The sequence below is a fragment of the Brassica napus genome, chromosome C8 (genome assembly GCF_020379485.1).
Source record: "Brassica napus cultivar Da-Ae chromosome C8, Da-Ae, whole genome shotgun sequence".
Taxonomy (NCBI): Eukaryota; Viridiplantae; Streptophyta; class Magnoliopsida; order Brassicales; family Brassicaceae; genus Brassica; species Brassica napus.
Genome location: NC_063451.1, coordinates 38,682,482 through 38,700,507, shown reverse-complemented (window position 1 = coordinate 38,700,507; position 18,026 = coordinate 38,682,482). Strand labels below are relative to the sequence as shown.

Sequence of the window (18,026 nt, the reverse complement as noted above, 5' to 3'; positions counted from 1 at the left end):
CGGGCCGATCATGAACATACTCCAACTTAAGTAGTTCTAGACTTCCAGTGATCGTATTGCACAAACTCATAAATTTTATGAACCGTTGCTTTAGCAGTCTTTATTTTGTATTCCTAGCTTCCCTACTAACAACCATTGACAAAAAAAAAAGCTTCCCTAATAAGGTGAATGTCTTAAAAACGATATTGATATACAATGAAGTCAGATAATGGTTTGTATTATAAATATTAATCAGAGCTATATATAGTTTTTTAAAGTAAAATCTTAAGATCTTTATATATATATATATATATATATATATACTCCATCCCTTCCTAAAAGTAGAATTTTCTAGAGTTATTTTTTGTTTCAAAATAATAGATTTTCTATAATTTTAAAGTAATTTTAGTAGTTACTATTGATAAGTTGTATACTTTTAAGAAACATTAATTGAAAATAATTTAATTGATTAAATACTATTGGTTGATAATTATTAGAAAATGTATAGTGAAATCAACAATAAATTTGATTGTAAACATTTATTATTTTTTAATATGCGTGAATATTCTATAATTTTTTTTTCCGGAAATATATCAAAGGATTGAGCATTGATTAACATGATCTCCCCAATGTGGGTGCTATTTTCTATTTAATTTTTGAAACTCGATGTGAGTGCTAGATGCCATATGAAAGATGGCTATCTTTTATCTGAAACGCACATTTAATAATGAATTTTACTTTTTTTTCTTATATACATGCAGTAGTAGCGGATCTAGGAATGGCTTTTATCCGGGGGAAAACTATAAAGCACTTGTAATACATTTACAATTTCTGTGAGGCTGGGCCAAATTTTTCAAAAAAAAAATACATTTACAATTTTAAATTTTCATTGGGGCATTACTAAAATTCTATACAAAATTACACTAACTGAAATAATCATGGTGGGCAGCACAAGATTGGACATCTACTTCTTTTCAGTATAATTCTGAGCATATACATAAAAATTAACCTAATTCTTCTCTTTTTTTTTTGAAAAAAAAACTAACCTAATTCTTGTAACTGAAAGTGACAACTGCGTAAAAAGAGACATGATTATGTAAGTATATTTTCAGTTAGAGTAGTTTGTATTATCTGTAATCAAATCAATATCTTTATAAATGAAACTGTGACGTGGGAACTGTAAGTGACTGTGAGACTTGCATGAATCATGCATGGGTAATCTGAAATTATTACTATTATTAGCCCCACCTTTTTTTTTCCAAACGCGTTTTCTCGTCTCCCAATGTCACTTCCTTACACTGTCTGACTCCGACCATTCTTATTTTTTTCCTTTTTCTTTTCAATACGAAAACTATTTCATTTGCACACGTCTTTGTTTTTTTAACGCATCGAAGTAGTCTTTTTTGTTGAATGTATATACTGTATATATATATATATATAGGTAGTCTCCTAACTAAAATAGATCAATTGATTGCTCAAAAAAAAAAAAAGATCAATTGCATTTTCAAAAAAAAAAACTTTTTATCTATCGAGTTCACTAAAATAGAAACCTAAAGGATGAACATTCCGTATTTTCTTAATGCAACTAACGTGATCAGCTTGTTGTTTTAGCACACATATTAAAAGCACACACAAGTCGTGGTTTTCAATATTGTCCCTTACAACTTGTCACATGCAGATATGCTCCTTTCAACGCAAATTCCCAGTATTATCATCAAGCCCAGAATCTTGGTCTTATATACAATGTCAAATACAAATAATATTAGTATATACTACATTTGTTTTCGAATATCAGTTAATTGACATCTATTTCATATGTTATGTAAATGAAAAAGTAATTGGTATAGTAAAACTTACGACTTAAATATCTCGACTACAAAATTTCGAATTATAATATGCATAACAGTGCAATTTTAATAATTAAAAATACATATGCATATGTAAAGATGTTTGTTAGTGTTAACTATGTATTACCATTATAAGCCTGAAATAAATCAAGACATGTAGAGATTGCGTGAAGAAAGCTATATTCATTTGGTTTACTAATACATATACGGAAACATGGGTCAGAAAATTCAATACATAAGAGAAACCAAACAAATTATTTATGATCTAAAATAGAATAAGTGGTAAGTGGACCATAAGAAGAAAAAAAAGATCGACCAATCTTCTACATAAGTCTCATCATTGCGGCTTTGATTTTAGTGTCAATTATTGAAGTCATCAAGTTTGGATGAAATCGACATTGATCATTCAACATGCAAATATGCTTTGATTAATTAAGTTTAGTATCCTTTATTTATAAAATTAAATAATTATAAAAATTAAATAATTTATTACATGGAAACGTAAAATATTAAACTAACGTCTGTTAATATTTGAAGGTGAAGAGTGAAAATGATGCTATTTTGATTTTATCTAAGAAAATGACATTTGTCGAATTTTTAAAATAGATTGGATGGGCATCATATTAGTTGTACAACAGTTATATAGGTTCGATCATTGACAATTAACAATTACAAGAAGCAGCGACCATATCAAATCAATATCACCAATAAAATAACTCTATCTCACTTTCCATTGGGGGATCTCCAGCGATATGACACCATTAAAATTACAACAAATTTGATATTTTGGTGTCAAAATTTTCTTTTGTCATCTCCAACTATAACACCAAAAATAGTTTGATGTTTTAAGTTTTAATAATTTAATAATTTTATTATTTTATTATTTGAAATTGATAAGTAATTGTTTTTATCACATTTAGATATTATGTTTATTAAATTTTTGTAATTATATGTTTATCGAACTTTTTTACATTTATATTTTTTGTTTTAACAGTATTATACATTTTGTGTATTTATTTTATTAATAATATTTTATTAAAAATGAGTATTAATTATGAAAAACATGTAACAAAATTATATATTTATTTTAATAAAATTTGTATTAGTTAGTAATACAAGGTTAACTATATTATAAAATAAAAAAATAAGAATGTTATTTTATTTTTAGGTGAATTTAATAGTATTACATAAAGTTTTAACTATTTACAATTAAATCTAACATTACAATAATGTAATATTCTTAATTTTTTATTACTGATTAAATATAACTCGAATAAATATTATAATCGATATTTTAAATAAAATATAAAAGTTCTATGATATTTTATTTTTACAATATAAAGAAATTGATAATAATCATTTTGTGATTTCTTATTTGAAAATAAAATAAAAAATATATTTTAATTATGTAAAATAATTTAAAAATACAAATAATATAATATATTTATGTTTAATAACAAATTTGAACTGATTAATAATAATAATTGAACCATATCTATATGAAACATAATAAAATATGAATATTTAATATTTGGTGTGATGAATAGTGTTACGCCAAATTTGGTGTAATTATTCACTCTACACCAAATTTGGTGGGATAGTGTTATTTTTGGTATCTCATTGGAGATGAAACCATACCAAATCTGGTGGCATCTCCAACAATGGCACCAAATTTGGTGTTGAAATTACACCAAATTCAGTGTTTTGTTGTTATAATTATTTTGTCAACTCTAACAATGACACTAAATTTTACATCAAAAGTAATACTCCATCTGTTTTGATATGTAAGTAGTTTTAGCAAAAAATGTTTGTTTCACAATGTAAGATGTTTACATAATACAAAACACATTTTACATTTATTACGTGTTGTATGACCAATCAAATAATTAATACATTTTTATTATTGGTTGAATTTATGTATTAAATGCTATTTTTTCAAAAGTAAATTTTTTCTTAATATTCACACTTTTAACTAAAACTACTTACAGATAAAAACAGAGGGAGTATTATTTATTATTTATGTTTCCAGTTTGAAATTTTTATTATTTGTAAGTGATAAATGATAATAGTCATTTAGTTATTTGTTTTGAAAATAAAAATAAAAATTTAATTTTTATTTATGTGAAAATAAATTAAAAATAAAAAATAATATAATATATTTATGTTTAACTACAAATTTGATAGTAATTGAACTATATTATTAAATGAAACATAAAAATATGTATTTTAAAGATTTGGTGTGATGAACAGTGTTAAACCAAATTTAGTGTAACACTATTCACATTACACTAAATTTGGTGAAATGGTATCAATTTTAGTGTTTTGTTAGAGATGAAACTACATCAAATTTAGTGTTTCGGTGGAGATGACCTTAGTTAGTTTTGTGCTAAGTAGATAATGCTAACGCAGTAGTACTATAGTATTATTAGTTTATTATGGGTTCATATATTCAAATTCGTAGTATATAGCAGATCGAGCACTGAGACGTCTCACGTCCGTTCAAGGGGTCCAAAGTTCAGACCTAGAAAGAGACACCAAAGTGCGGGTAACGCTGGTTAGCGAAACTTAAGTGTAAGTGCACATATGATAGATACCACACTGGATTTTCATTTCACAATTTGTAGAGTTCATTCCTTAGAGTTTCTTTGTCATCAGGTTCAAAAGAATCACAAATTGTAACGAGAAAAAACAAATCAAATTAAATATGGTATCCTACGAAATAATTAGTTTGCAATATAAAATACACAAAATAAATAAAGCAGAAAGTCTTCCTGATCAGTCATTAGAAAAATGCAGTATCTGAATCTAATGAGAGGAGCAAAGTCAAGAGACGCCGGCGGTGACGTTACATTTTAAAACGATGTAATCATGACGGTATCATGACGAGACGCGTCTATATTATTATTAATAATAATCTAATTAAAGCACTCCACTTTAATTAAAGTGTTAAATATAAAAGGTAAAGTAATGCTTTGAGAAAAAAGAGGGACACGTGAGAATGTTGACTTTGAAGAAGCGGTCGTGCCAAAATGCATTGCGCCCAAGGTTTATTCACCGGTACCTAGACACTGCCCACTCTTGCTCCCCAACCTTCCCTCGTCTTAAACAATTTAAGATTCCTTTTTGTTTTGTTTTACTGTGATTGGTAAAAGGAAGTGTAACCCGGAATAAAAATAGTGGCTGAATTGGAAGGAAAAGAAAAATAACAAACAGAGTAAAAGAAAAAATTAAGAAAAAATTAACAGAGAAAAAATATACGAGAGAACGTCAACTTTTACTCCTATTAAAACAAGTGGAAAACTTTCTACCCTTTTCAGCTGAATATGAACATTATTTTCATTGTATTCAACCTGATTGGCAATAATTAAGTGGAATACACCAAAAAATATATACTCCAAAAATGTCATTCAATCATACCCTTAGACTATTTTGAACAATAATTTAGTTTAGCGATCACTTCCAGACCATGGTCAAGTTACGAATCTAACCAAAGACAATATCTAAAAGTAATTCCTCCTTTATGGCATTTCACACTATATATATATATATATATATATATTTATTTATTTATTTTAAACGTATTTTCTTCCCGGTTGATAAAAAAAACAGTAATTTTTTCCTTACAAATTAAAAAGAGGAAATTTTTAGTTATATTTTCATGATAAAATTAAAAATGTCTCTTAACAGATTCAGTTCTTCCAAATTTTAGCGAAAAAAAAAACAGATTCAGTTTTAATCCCTTATATATTAATAGAGAAACATTTAAGAAGTTATAACACGTAGTTTGTACTACTTAAAAAAGTGTCATGCTAATTTTTGTTTACGTGGCGGCTTGAGAATCAATTGAATTTTTTTTTAGTCCAAAATTAAATTGTTAAGAAATGTTATATTATATAGTATGTACATTATGGACCATTCATTATCAAATTGAAATTATTATATATTATTTCCTTAAATAAAACCTACGGAATAACCTAATGTGATTAAGATATATATGATAATTAATGATTTTAAATAATAAAGATTTGCTAATAATCTGTATACTTTCTATTATTTTTGTTTAATTAATTATTATTAAAATAAATTACACAATTACATTAATCATATAATAAAAATTTAGATTTTTTTTGTATAGGTTGTATTTTGAATTTTTCAAAACGAGTATAAATTACTAAAACTGTTAAAAATCTCACATAAACTTTTGTGATAAAATAAAATGATTATAAAATTATATAAATAAATAATTTTATTTTAATATGTGTTTATGTTAATATATATATATGTCATATCGTTTAAATTAAACTATATATCATATGAAAATACATACTTATATTTTGATATCTGCGTTGAAAAAGTTAATATTTTAATTTTGAAATCTTCATTGTTTTTTTAAAATAATTATAATTTATTGAAACCACTAAACATTTCCACATTAAAAAAAATCGTTGGTGTAAAATTTTGTTACACAAATATGCAAATAATCATAAATTAAACCTCATTTAATAAATATCTATATTATACTATATATCTATGTTAATATCATTTAAATTTAATTATATATCATATACGATTGATTGTTTTGATTGATTTACCCTAAAATGATTGCGAATAAACAAAGCTGTCGTTTGATTTATATGTGCATGCCAATTTATTACATAATAGTAACTGGTTTTTAGTTATTTAATATATAATTATTATTTTATTATTTCATAATATGCAAAAAACATAAAATAAGTAATAAATATAAAATATTTATTCTGCACAAGGCGCAGATCTTAACCTTAGTATGTATCTCCTTAATAATTTTAAATCTTAAACATCTTCTAAATCTCAGGCCAAAACAAAATAACGAAATGAGAAAAATTCAAAAATTAATATTTATATCGAGCAATAACCAAAATGAAATAAGCGACACAAAAATGAGAAAAATATTGAAGATAGATAGGATTGACACCTGAACGTAAACTTTTTATAATCATAATTAATTTTTAAATTACTAAATCATGATATAAAACCGAACTGACATGGTTTCAATGTAACCAAATAGTAAGACTGAGATTCTTTGGTCTAAATGTCAGGTTCTTATGTGGTAAGTGACTTTTTGACCTAAAATATTTTTAAAAATTGGATCAGTTCATTAGTAAACAAATTATGTAATTAACAAATTTTTTAAAAAAAAAATTGTTTAAAGGCCAAAAATATTAATTCGATCAAGAACATAAATTTTATTTTTCTATACGATATTTTTTAAATAATTTTCATATAAATCTATCTTGGACGCATGTGTTATCCTACTTCTTACTACTAAAATTGATGTCGTTGATTTTGTTGTCTACTTATGGATTGGACACATTTATAGGTCCACTTGATTTGACTGAGCTTCCTTCAAATCTATGAGACTAACAATATCTAGGCCCACATTGTTAACGGTAACTGGATTTACTTTTGGGTCTTATGTCAAGGTTGGATTGAATTTTTAACTTGTTGACTGCTTATCAGTTATTACCAGATCATTCCGAGTTCTGACGACTTTGTAGCTGCTGTAATGTGAGAAATGAGTAACACTATCTTGGTTTTCGATTACAATACTTGTCTCAAGTGAAATACAAAAACATGAATGTACAAAAATGCTGAGATAGTTTATAATAAGTCTACACACTTAAGCTTATGATTCAGATTCCCAATCAATTTCAAAAACCTTGACATGGCAAAGATCTCCTCCTGCATCATCTGCAAACTTAATCTTCTTTTTCTTCTGAACAATAATATTTTCAGTAGCTGGAGAGTCTTCCTTGACCATACCCTGTGAAAAAGTAGGTGAATGCAGAAAAAGTTAGGAACACAAGATAGATGAAGATTCGTTAAGTTTTGTGTCTGTGAATGTATAAGAAGTGTAAGAAACAAACCATAAGTTTGCAAAACCGATTACAGTCCCGTTCAATCATCGAAAGCCATTTCTTGCTACTCTCTTCAGTTTTTTCTGCCTTTCCAATCAAAGTTTTCACCTGACAAGAGACATCCACATCCATTACAAAAGATTATTTTGAGAAAACAAAGTAAAGTTAATACATTGACAAAAAGAGGATTTCATTTGCTTTTTACAGACAAAAGTACCTCATCCAAGTTACACTCAGGCATGATGGAGGGGTTGCTTTCAGCAAGGAGACATCTCTTTGTGATTTGTCTCATCGATTTGAGCTCTTTTGTGAGCTTAGCTGTGATGTATTGGAAATCACGCATTTGTCCTTGTGAGAAGGCAATAGCTTTCTGTGTACATCCTTGTAACGAGGTGCGTCCAGTGCTAAAAGGCTGTGTTTTTGCTGCTTGAGTATCTCGACGGGAAAATTTGTTTGTAGCTCTTTGATACTGCGGTTGCCGAGTGTTATTGTTTGCTTTTCGAATGGCTTGCTTTGGATTTGGAACAACTTCCACCCGGTCGATACTGTCCAGCCCATGCGCCTTAAGTATCCTATGTGAGTTGTGGCTACTGAAGTAGAGTTTTCCTTTGGATTCTGGATTTTGTAAAAATATATAAGAATCTAAAGAGAAAATGTAAAAGTACATTTAAGATTGTGTCAATTCACTTACTTTTACACATCTTCTCAGATGAATCGGAGTGCTCCATTGCTTTGCAAAGTTTTGCTTGAGAGGTGGGAGATAAAGTCTGAAAACCAAATGTATCTTGTGAGTAACTCCTTTAAGAGATAGAATATGATATGAGACAATTACACACATGACAAACCTTTCTCCCTGAGAGTAGTTTTTCAGGTTGAGAGTGTAGCTCTTGTTGCTGGATACTGTCACTTTCTTCAGCTGTTTTAGCCTCATCAGTTGGTGCTTGAAAGAGTTGTGATGATTTGTGGTCCCCAGCTTCATCTACTACGTTCCCTGAGGATGAAAATTGTTGTAATCTTTCTGGCTGATAATCTTCTTCTAATGAAACTGTGCTGTCATCAGGAGCTGAATGCAAATTATTCATTAAATCACTACAGCCGGTCAACGGGAGAATATCAGTTGCTTCCTGTAGCTCATCATTAGCAATGTTTTCGTTTTCCCACACAAGCTCGGTGTTTCTTACCCCATAATCTGAGATGTCAGTAGCAAGCATTTGTGGAGCATCAACCTTCCCAATCTCCGAACCAATTATGGTCATGTCTAAGCTAGCAAGTACTTCTGGAGCGTCTAACTTCATAATCTCCAAACCAGTTGTGATCATGTCTACGTTAGGCTTTGATACATTGCTTTCCTCATTCTCTTTAACTTCTTCGGTCACCGAGCTTGTACTGGAATAGCTGAAGTTCTTGACACAGCCAATGGTCTCCAGTTCATCCTCTTCTCTAGACGCACTACCGCACAAAACGTTCTCAAGAGCAAAGTTACCAACAAGACAGCATGGAGCTTTCCTTGCTTCGATGAACTCTTCTGATGCATCTTCAACAGTTTTGTCCACCGTCTTTGTAGTTATGGGCTCTTCAATGGCTACAAGTCCAAGAGAATTTGTCTCTGGACTGCGATGTAGAACCAGTCGTGCGTCATTGGGCAAATCATGCATAATCTCTTCCACCAGCTCTTTATTTGAAGTAGATTCTGGCTCTTTGTCAGAATCTAGTAAAGGATTAGTGGGAATGATATACATGGCTGGAGGAACCAAATAACCATCATCCCAAGTTTCCTCAGGCTTGACATCACATAACACAGGCAAATCAGGTTTCTTTGCAGATGAAGTCGAAGTAGAATCACACTTTGTCTTAAGCTTTTGCTTTTTCTTACTCCTCGTCGTATTCCAACTGCTAAGAGGCTCTTCAACATCACATCCTTCGTCTTCAGTTTGATTCTCCACATTCACATCCACAGTCACAAGTTCATCCCAGGAAGCCTCAAGCTTGACATCACAGAACACAGGCGAATCAACTTTCTTCGCGGATGGAGAGGAAGTAGAACCACACTTTGATTTACGCACTTGCTTCTTCTTTCTTCTCTTGGAGAATTTCGTATTCCAGCTGCTAAGAGGCTCCTCAACTTCACATCCTTCATCTTCAGTATGAAGAGTAGAGTACTCTTCTTTAACTTTAACCTGCGAAGTGGTCTCAGTATCTCCGCGGTTTCCAAGTTTCCTTTTCTTTTCTCTGCATTGGTTCCGGAACTTCACCAATGTCATATCAAAACCTTCTGGATCAGTATTGGCATCCACCTCAGCACCCTGTGTCATCTCAGAATCATTATCCAAATCCCTGACCACTCTCGACATCATCGGCACTTCATCTTCAGTGTTTCCCCGGTTGTACACATCAACCAAAGGTCTAAACTTGAGCTTTGATTTCCCATTTGCAACCACATTCGCCACTATTTTGATCGATCCATCTTTAATGGCCCGGATACAATGCAGCTGAGAATTCAAATGGGTACTGCTCCTGACCTCCACCATCGTAACTTAACACAATCACTTCGTAGCTTCAGATTAAGCTTGAAAAAAAACCCGAAATCTACACCAAATGAACTGTTAGATAAGGGGCATATCTAACAATCAATAACCTAAAATTTCATCAAGCCAAGCATAGAAACGAACATCAACGAGCTTACTAACACAAGTAAGTCAAACAAACACTCTACAGTACACAAATCTGAGTTCGAGGATGCAGTGATTAGGTTTAGGGGTTTAGCAATTAACAAGGCTAAACTCATTTCATGGAAGATCAATTGGATAAATCTGAGATCTAATTGAAAAAAATAAATAAATTCACTTAGGAGCATGCAAAAACCCTAATTCGATACAACGAATCGAGAATATGATTAGCGGATACAGGTGAAATAGATGGATGTAATCAAACATAAACCGAATCTAGATCCGAGAGATGAAGATGGGTTTACCTTAAAATCGCTAATCGAACAGTTAATTAGATTCAGATGGAAGAAGCTGAAGGCTGAATACTGGGCTTCGAGCTCGTAACTAGTCAATCTAGGGTTTACAGAAGAGGGAGGAAGTAATTTAAAATAAGACGAAGAAGCAGATAGGGAGAATCTGGAGCTACTTTATTAGCCGTGAAGGCTCTCGCGGGAAACACTTGGCGGGATCTTTTTAACCTTTTTGGAGCTTTTCGTTAATGGGCCTGTAAGCCCAATGATAATGTAATTGGCCTTTTAGCTCAATGGCAAGGGCAAAAATGTAATTTTATTGAGATAGAACATGAGGTTGATGTAGCAAGTTAAGCTACATGGTGGCGTAGATAAGGAGAGAGAGAGATCAATCAGCAACCGAAGAAAAAATCGAAACCCTAACTCGACCTTAACGCCGCCATGACTAAGAAGAGGAAGCTCGAAGCGCAACTCAGCGAGGCTTCTGAACCGTCGCAGAAGCAGATCGCAATTAACAATCAGGTTAAACAAGAAGTTGAATACGAGGAAGTAGATGAAGAGCACGAAGAGGAAGTCGAAGATGACGACGATAATGATGATGAGGAGGAAAATGAGAATCGAATGGTGGTGGCGGCGACGTCTGGATCTGGGAATCAAGGCGGCGATGACGACGACGACGAGCCGATTCAAGATCTGTTGGAGCCGTTTTCGAAGGAACAGCTGCTGAATCTTCTCAAAGAAGCTGCGGAGAAGCATCACGATGTGGCCAATGGAATCCGCGAAGTGGCTGACGAGGATCCCGTTCATCGGAAGATCTTCGTGCACGGACTTGGATGGGACACCAAAACCGAGACGCTGATCGAAGCTTTCAAGGAGTACGGAGAGATCGAAGATTGCAAGGCCGTCTTTGATAAGGTCTCGGGGAAATCCAAAGGATACGGATTTATTCTGTTTAAGTCTAGATCAGGTGCTCGCAACGCGCTTAAGCAGCCTCAGAAGAAGATTGGGAGTCGTATGACAGCGTGTCAGTTAGCTTCTAAAGGACCAGTCTTTGGAGGAAACAACCCTGTAGCTGCTGCAGGTGCCTCTATTGCTCCAGCTCAGCATTCGAACTCTGAGCACACGCAGAAGAAGATCTATGTTAGTAACGTTGGTGCAGAGCTGGATCCTCAGAAGCTACTAGCGTTTTTCTCGAAGTTTGGGGAGATTGAGGAAGGTCCTTTGGGTCTTGATAAGTATACTGGGAGACCTAAAGGCTTCTGTCTCTTTGTGTATAAGTCAGCTGAAAGCGCCAAGAAGGCTTTAGAGGAGCCACACAAGAGCTTTGAGGGCCACATCTTGCATTGCCAGAAGGCTATCGATGGTCCTAAACCTGGCAAACCGCAACAGTTTAACAGCAATCCTCGTTTCCAGAGGAATGATAACAGTGGTGGTTACGGTACTCCTGCTGGTCATGGACATCTCATGGCTGGTAACCAAGCCGGGATGGGTGCTCCAGTTCAAGCGATGAACCCAGCCATTGGGCAGGCCTTGACAGCATTGTTAGCATCGCAGGGAGGTTTGGCGTTTAACCCAGCTATTGGTCAGGCTTTGTTGGGTTCTCTGGGGGCAGCTGGAGGTGTTAACCCAGGGGCTGGAGTTGGAATGCCAACTGGTTATGGAACTCAACCTATGACACCTGGGAGTATTCCTGGGTACGGTGGACAGCCTGGGCTGCAGGGTGGCTATCAGACCCCTCCACCTGGGCAGGGTGGTACAGGAAGAGGGCAACATGGTGTCGGGCATTACACTCCTTACATGGGCCAGTAGATGTATCATGTAGCAACTCAGGTAGAGCAATGAATATCGTCTCTTCACTTGTTTATTTTATTACTTAATATACTTTACATTGAACTGACTTCTAAAGACAAGAACTTTCTGTGTCTTTAACCCTCAGAGTTTGCTTCCTGTCGGTTTTGTTTTGCATCACATGCTAAAAAGATGTTGCTTTTGCAATTTCTATGTAACAGATTGTTTTACTTTTTAACTTTTTGCTGAAGGGTTTTGTGTTTTGCAGCGATTGAGATTGTGAAAAAACTTTTCTTATTTTCTTAAATTGATTGTGCAGATATCAGTGTTTTAATATTGGCCTGGTGATACTTCTGAAGTTTTAAAGGAGCTGATGCAAATGAAGTCTTTATGAAATGTTTACTCTTTGGTCGCTCATAAGGCCAAACTCATAAAACCTTTCAAGGAGTTTTAGTTTTCATCTACTTGTTTTATCTCTTTCACCAACTACTCTCTTTATGCTATTCCTAAAAAATCATTGTACTATTTTCAGAGTTATGTCTTTGTTTTTCAGTTTTCTGAAACTTGCTAGAACTTTCGCTTGTAAAACTAAAAACATAACTATGTTTCTTCTAGCCCTTGCTTTATCTGATTCTAAGTTTTTCCGAATTTTATAAAGTTTTATTCGATCTCTATGCTTCACGGTTTCATTCATGTATTTTTTTTCTGCTTGCAGTATATCATTCATGAATTATATTTGTAATAAGAGTTATTGTAATTAACTCAGCCGCAACAGTCTCGAATATTTTGTAATATGTTTTGGCTTCTTAGGGATGACACAGTACAGTCACCTGGTTCGGAGGGAAGACATATCCCTCTCTCCTGTCCAGTTTGGAAGCTGAAGCTGCTGCTGTACGGGCAATGACTGTCTTAGATAGTCTTGTTTTTGGAAAGATGTGGCTCGGAGAGTGATTCCAAGGTCTTGTGATGCAGGCTGTACAAGATCCCATCAAGCCAAGACTACAAAAGCCTCACAAGATACATTCTAGAGCTTTGGCGAAATTTGAAGCCTCCTTCCCTATTCGCATTGCATTATTAGGTTGTTGTATCCCATCTTGGTTGAGTCAAATGATTGAAAGGAAAAGAAACTATGTTTGTTCTCAGCTTCAACATAGCTGCGGAATTGTATGCAACTTCAAAAGCTGTATTAAAAGGCAGTTCCACGACACTTGAAAAGAGGAAATGTTTGAGCTGTGTTTCTCTCACTACATGTGAGGATGTTGGTTTCTTGCAGTTACCTCTCTAGATATCCGGAAAGTTCTTCCAGTCCGAGGTTAATAAGTAATTAAAAATTTGGGTTAATTAAGTACGAATCGAACCTTGCAATCTCACTAGATGCCGACACAAAAAATATACTATTAAAAACCGAATTGATTGAAGTCTCGTCGAGCACATGTAGCAGTGATTATTCCGATGGAATAAACTCGATGTCCACCTTCATTAAAGTAATTACTATTTCCTAACCATTGCTAATTACAGTTACTATAAAATAAAATTCCACAGGAGGCGGATTTGCCACAGTATCAGAGTGTCACTTTCTCAATCAAAAGGTTCTCCTCTCTCTCTTGTCCTTTTCTCTCATCCTGCGGGAAACAAAAGAGAACATAACAAGAGAGAGAGAGAGAGAGAGAGAGAGACAGAGTCTAGGTCTGCTTTGTAAATCTCTCTCTATCTCCGCACTTATCATATAGTCTTCGTTCCCCCCCTTTCCATCACTTCGAGAAAGAGAAACCCGAATCTCCCTTGCTTAGATCTGATCCTATCCAAGCTAAAATTCGTTTACCCTTTTTCGCAAAGATCGTAGCTTTTAGTATCTTCCTCGCAAGCGTTTCTACATCGCTGCTATAAAAACCTTCTCTTTCTCGATTACCATGTTTAGCATCTGCATTCCATAGCCCCCCCGATGCTGCATGCAATCCCCAAGACCCTTTCAGATTGCTACAACGCGTTGATTTCTTCCTCTTCGATGCTCTGTTCCTATGCTGCATGTTCGTCGAGTCAACCTTAGGAAGAAAAGGTGTTACCTTTTGCCTCGGATTTGATGAAACTCTTCTTCGTGATAGAGCGTTTCCGCGTTTGCTGCTGAGATTAGGGTTTTCTGATTTGTTGTGGGGTCAGGATCGTTTTTTTATCTATCTATCTGTGTTGTGTTTTTATTTTAAAAGCTTATGGATTCTCAGAGGGAACCTAGATCTCATCAGTCTTTGAATAGGCAAGGCTCTCTCTATAGCTTAACACTCGACGAGGTCCAAACCCACTTGGGGAGTTCTGGTAAAGCGCTTGGAAGTATGAATCTTGACGAGCTTCTCAAGAGTGTTTGTTCTGTTGAAGGTAATCAGCCATCTTCCTTGGCAGCTCATGAAGGTCTCTCTCGTCAGGGGAGTTTGACTTTTCCGCGGGATCTAAGCAAAAAGACAGTTGAAGAGGTCTGGAAAGACATTCAGCAGGACAAGAATGGAGGTGGTAGTGGTCATGAGAGGAGAGATAAGCAGCCTACCTTGGGGGAAATGACCCTTGAGGACTTGTTGTTGAAAGCAGGAGTGGTTACTGAGACAGTTCCTGGGAATGGTAGTGCTGGTATGGAGCAAAACATAGCTCAGGTTGCCCCATGGGTTCAGTATCATCAGCTTCCGTCAATGCCACAGCCTCAATCATTCATGCCGTATCCGGTTGCAGACATGCAAACAATGGTGTCTCAGTCTTCTTTGATGGGTGGTTTATCAGATACGCAAACTCCAGGGAGGAAGAGGGTAGCTTCAGGGGAAGTTGTGGAGAAGACTGTAGAGAGGAAACAGAAGAGGATGATTAAGAACAGAGAGTCTGCAGCTCGTTCTCGAGCTAGGAAACAGGTGACAACAAACTTTCTGTAATTGCAAAATGTGGTGTTGTTATTAGTCTAGTCAATCTTATACTGGGTGCTGATGAGCAGGCTTACACTCATGAGCTAGAAATCAAAGTTTCACGGTTAGAAGAAGAAAACGAAAGACTCAGGAGGCAAAAGGTAATGTTTTGTAGCCTTGGCCCGTATGGTTTATACATGCATTGATTGTGATTGGTATTAAAATTGAACATGTAATTAAGTTTTGGATTCGACTTAGAGGGGATGATAGGAGATTTAGTTAAGTATGGAATTGGTTAAGTCTAGTTAAGTACATGAAACCATGAACAAGAAATGATTAATACTAGGTTAAGTCTTTGTTGTTTGTTTGTTTGCTTCTTGTAAGAGTCGTTTGGCTCATTAGACTCGACATTTACAACACTCTTTTACTCATGACAAACTTGTAATTGATAGTTTACGTTACATTGTTTGTTTTCTATTTACTTTGCAGGAGGTAGAGAAGATCCTCCCAAGTGCACCACCACCACTTGATCCCAAGAGGCAGCTGCGGAGGACTAGCTCAGCTCCTTTCTGATCTCAAAACTTCTTTTTTTTTTCCTGCTTTTGTGTCGGTTTGCTTATAAAAAAAAGAGAGAGGAAAACAGTTGGTTTCTTTGTACATTCTTGACTTGGAGCAATTCTGTTAAGTTTCTTAGTTATTTTAGTAGCAACGACAATCTTTTTCTTGAGTATAAGAATTGAAAACATCACTTTGTTGACAGTCTGAAAAATGAATCACAGAGAGGTAAACTGTTTGAATTTGCCATGAATTACAGAGAGGTAAACTGTTTGAATTTGCCAAGCCTTATACTTATGGGCCAGCTTTGTTCTCAAATGTAGACATTAGCTTAAACTTTCATCATAAGAACTTGTTTGCTATATGTTCTGCAATAGCCAAGCTTGAAGTCAAACCAGGCGACTCGATGCCAAAGAGATTCACAAGACCAGGAACTCCATGAGTCTCCTCTCCCTACATCAACAACACATGAGAAAACAAATGCTTTCACAACGCAACCAAAGATGCCATAGAGAACAACGTTAGTGTTTGTATGTCTGATGCTTTTGAGAACAAAAGATTACCTGTATGATAAAGTCTGCTGGATTCTGTCCCGGTCCGGTAAGCTTCGGACGGATGCCTGAGTAACCAGGTTCCAACGATCCATCTTTGAGATCCGGATAATACTTTCTGATCTCTGGGTAGAATCTCTTAGCTCGTTGTGGGTTCACACCATAATCAAATCTGGATTCAGACAGCATAAAGAATATCTTGAGCAACTTCAAAATGAACAAGAGTGAGGAGAGTTTCATGACAGATGCAATCACTACTTGTTAAGGAAGCTTGATGTGTCGTCTCTGCATTCAATCCACTCAACATCAGGACCAAACTTCACAAGCCCATTCAAATCAACAGTGACATGAACACCAAGACCTCCTTCCTCAGGTATAGGATACACAAGTTTATCAAAAGGAGGAGACTTTGCACCGGACAGCGTAAAGTAGCATCCACGAGCATAGTGAGACGAAGGAATGAACCGGTGACGTAACCCATGGAATCTCTTTGCCAGAGGTTGAGCACCTAACCCCGCAGAGTTAACAACGAGGTTAGGTATCAACTCAAGCTCAGCTACTACTCCCTCACACCGAGAATCAACCGATCCAGTTTCGGCAACAAACAAATGCATCTTCTCTTCTTCAACACGACCGCTTAAAACCACTGTATTGTATGAGAACGTTGCGTGACTGTTCTCTGCTTGTCCCTGTAGTTACCCCTGTACATCATGGAATCAAAACTCTTTTCCTACTTCATAAACTCAAAGATCATATCAAAGCACAGAGGAGATGATACAGTACCACTAAAGATAGCATGAAGGAATGCGTATCCACTATCCCAGACTCAGGAGACAGCAATGCTTTAACACAACGAAGCTCCGGCTCCATCCTCATTGCTTCAAAACCTTCCAACATCCTTAAACCCGAAACTCCATTCTGAGTTCCAAGATGCATCAACAGATCCAGCTTCGGTATATCAGATGATCCTGTAGCAACCACAAGCTTGCCAATCTTCCTATGAGCGATTCCATGTTCAGAGCAATACCTATACAACAGTTCCCTCCCTCTTACACAAAACTTGGCCTGATCAAATCCAAAAAGATTGTGCCTTTAGAGAGTTTAGAGGACTTTGATTGCGACCCTTAAAATAAAGATTGCATCTTTAGAGAGTTTGAAGAACTTTGATTGCGAGCCTTTGAGATAAAGGTTGTACCTTTAGAGAGTTTGGAGGATAATAGATTCCGGCGTGGATGACCTCGCTGTTGCGGGAGCTCGTGACTGTGCCGAACGATGAGGCGGCGTCGAGGATAAGCACTTCTCTTCCGCGGAGACTGAGCTCGCGCGCCACCGCTAAACCCACGACTCCGGCACCGATCACGACGGCGTCGACTCTCTCTTTAGCTATCGTTTCCGCTACGCCGCTTACTCCTCTTCCGTTGAGCAGTTTCCACGTTGGTTTTAGATTCCTCGTTGACAATCTCGTCCATCTTCTACCAAGAGAAGCTAGCATCATCTTCTTCTTCTTTGGATCTCCTCCTGAAGCAAATGTGGTAGATACCATAAATGTTTATTAGTGGGCTTTACTCACATGT

At 35.2% G+C, this 18,026-nt stretch overlaps 4 protein-coding genes across 5 annotated transcripts; 2 read left to right on the top strand and 2 right to left on the bottom strand.

The window, feature by feature from the left end:
• Positions 1-7,367: 7,367 nt before the first annotated feature.
• LOC125591154 lies at positions 7,368-10,830 on the bottom strand. Its single transcript, XM_048764726.1, has 6 exons — positions 10,695-10,830; positions 8,569-10,309; positions 8,415-8,490; positions 7,941-8,338; positions 7,733-7,831; positions 7,368-7,629 (listed from the first exon to the last, which is right to left on the bottom strand). Exons 2-6 carry the CDS (start codon positions 10,249-10,251, stop codon positions 7,492-7,494), a joined length of 2,394 nt encoding a protein of 797 aa, XP_048620683.1. The 5' UTR covers positions 10,252-10,309; positions 10,695-10,830; the 3' UTR covers positions 7,368-7,491.
• Positions 10,831-11,030: 200 nt separating this feature from the next.
• Positions 11,031-13,674, top strand: LOC125574918 (UBP1-associated protein 2A-like). Of its 2 annotated transcripts, none has more exons than XM_048764728.1 (2): positions 11,031-12,509; positions 13,278-13,674. In XM_048764728.1, exon 1 carries the CDS (start codon positions 11,121-11,123, stop codon positions 12,486-12,488), a length of 1,368 nt encoding a protein of 455 aa, XP_048620685.1. In that variant the 5' UTR covers positions 11,031-11,120; the 3' UTR covers positions 12,489-12,509; positions 13,278-13,674. The 2 variants fall into 2 exon arrangements, with proteins under 2 accessions (XP_048620685.1, XP_048620684.1); XM_048764727.1 differs by lacking the exon at positions 13,278-13,674 and adding an exon at positions 12,787-13,115 and having other exon boundaries at positions 11,034-12,509.
• Positions 13,675-14,674: 1,000 nt separating this feature from the next.
• LOC106363526 (ABSCISIC ACID-INSENSITIVE 5-like protein 2) lies at positions 14,675-15,919 on the top strand. Its single transcript, NM_001316001.1, has 3 exons — positions 14,675-15,355; positions 15,436-15,507; positions 15,836-15,919. The coding sequence occupies exons 1-3, from the start codon at positions 14,675-14,677 to the stop codon at positions 15,917-15,919; spliced, it is 837 nt and encodes a 278-aa protein (NP_001302930.1).
• A 161-nt stretch (positions 15,920-16,080) lies between these two features.
• On the bottom strand, positions 16,081-18,010 carry LOC106368050 (L-2-hydroxyglutarate dehydrogenase, mitochondrial). Its single transcript, XM_048764729.1, has 5 exons — positions 17,648-18,010; positions 17,236-17,517; positions 16,711-17,141; positions 16,465-16,624; positions 16,081-16,354 (listed from the first exon to the last, which is right to left on the bottom strand). The coding sequence occupies exons 1-5, from the start codon at positions 17,993-17,995 to the stop codon at positions 16,244-16,246; spliced, it is 1,332 nt and encodes a 443-aa protein (XP_048620686.1). The 5' UTR covers positions 17,996-18,010; the 3' UTR covers positions 16,081-16,243.
• Positions 18,011-18,026: the final 16 nt, after the last annotated feature.

Excerpts from the sequence above, each read along its gene's own strand:
- LOC106363526 (NM_001316001.1), top strand. The coding sequence starts at position 14,675 with ATGGATTCTCAGAGGGAACCTAGATCTCATCAGTCTTTGAATAGGCAA. Across the intron at positions 15,356-15,435 it reads GTTCTCGAGCTAGGAAACAG|GCTTACACTCATGAGCTAGA; the intron begins GTGACAACAAAC and ends GCTGATGAGCAG. Across the intron at positions 15,508-15,835 it reads AAAGACTCAGGAGGCAAAAG|GAGGTAGAGAAGATCCTCCC; the intron begins GTAATGTTTTGT and ends TTTACTTTGCAG.
- LOC106368050 (XM_048764729.1), bottom strand. The coding sequence starts at position 17,995 with ATGGTATCTACCACATTTGCTTCAGGAGGAGATCCAAAGAAGAAGAAG. Across the intron at positions 17,142-17,235 it reads CCTTCATGCTATCTTTAGTG|GGACAAGCAGAGAACAGTCA; the intron begins GTACTGTATCAT and ends GGGTAACTACAG. Across the intron at positions 16,355-16,464 it reads CAGCAGACTTTATCATACAG|GGAGAGGAGACTCATGGAGT; the intron begins GTAATCTTTTGT and ends TTGTTGATGTAG.
- LOC125591154 (XM_048764726.1), bottom strand. The coding sequence starts at position 10,251 with ATGGTGGAGGTCAGGAGCAGTACCCATTTGAATTCTCAGCTGCATTGT. Across the intron at positions 8,491-8,568 it reads AACTACTCTCAGGGAGAAAG|ACTTTATCTCCCACCTCTCA; the intron begins GTTTGTCATGTG and ends TTTGGTTTTCAG. Across the intron at positions 8,339-8,414 it reads ATCTGAGAAGATGTGTAAAA|AATCCAAAGGAAAACTCTAC; the intron begins GTAAGTGAATTG and ends TACAAAATCCAG.
- LOC125574918 (XM_048764728.1), top strand. The coding sequence starts at position 11,121 with ATGACTAAGAAGAGGAAGCTCGAAGCGCAACTCAGCGAGGCTTCTGAA.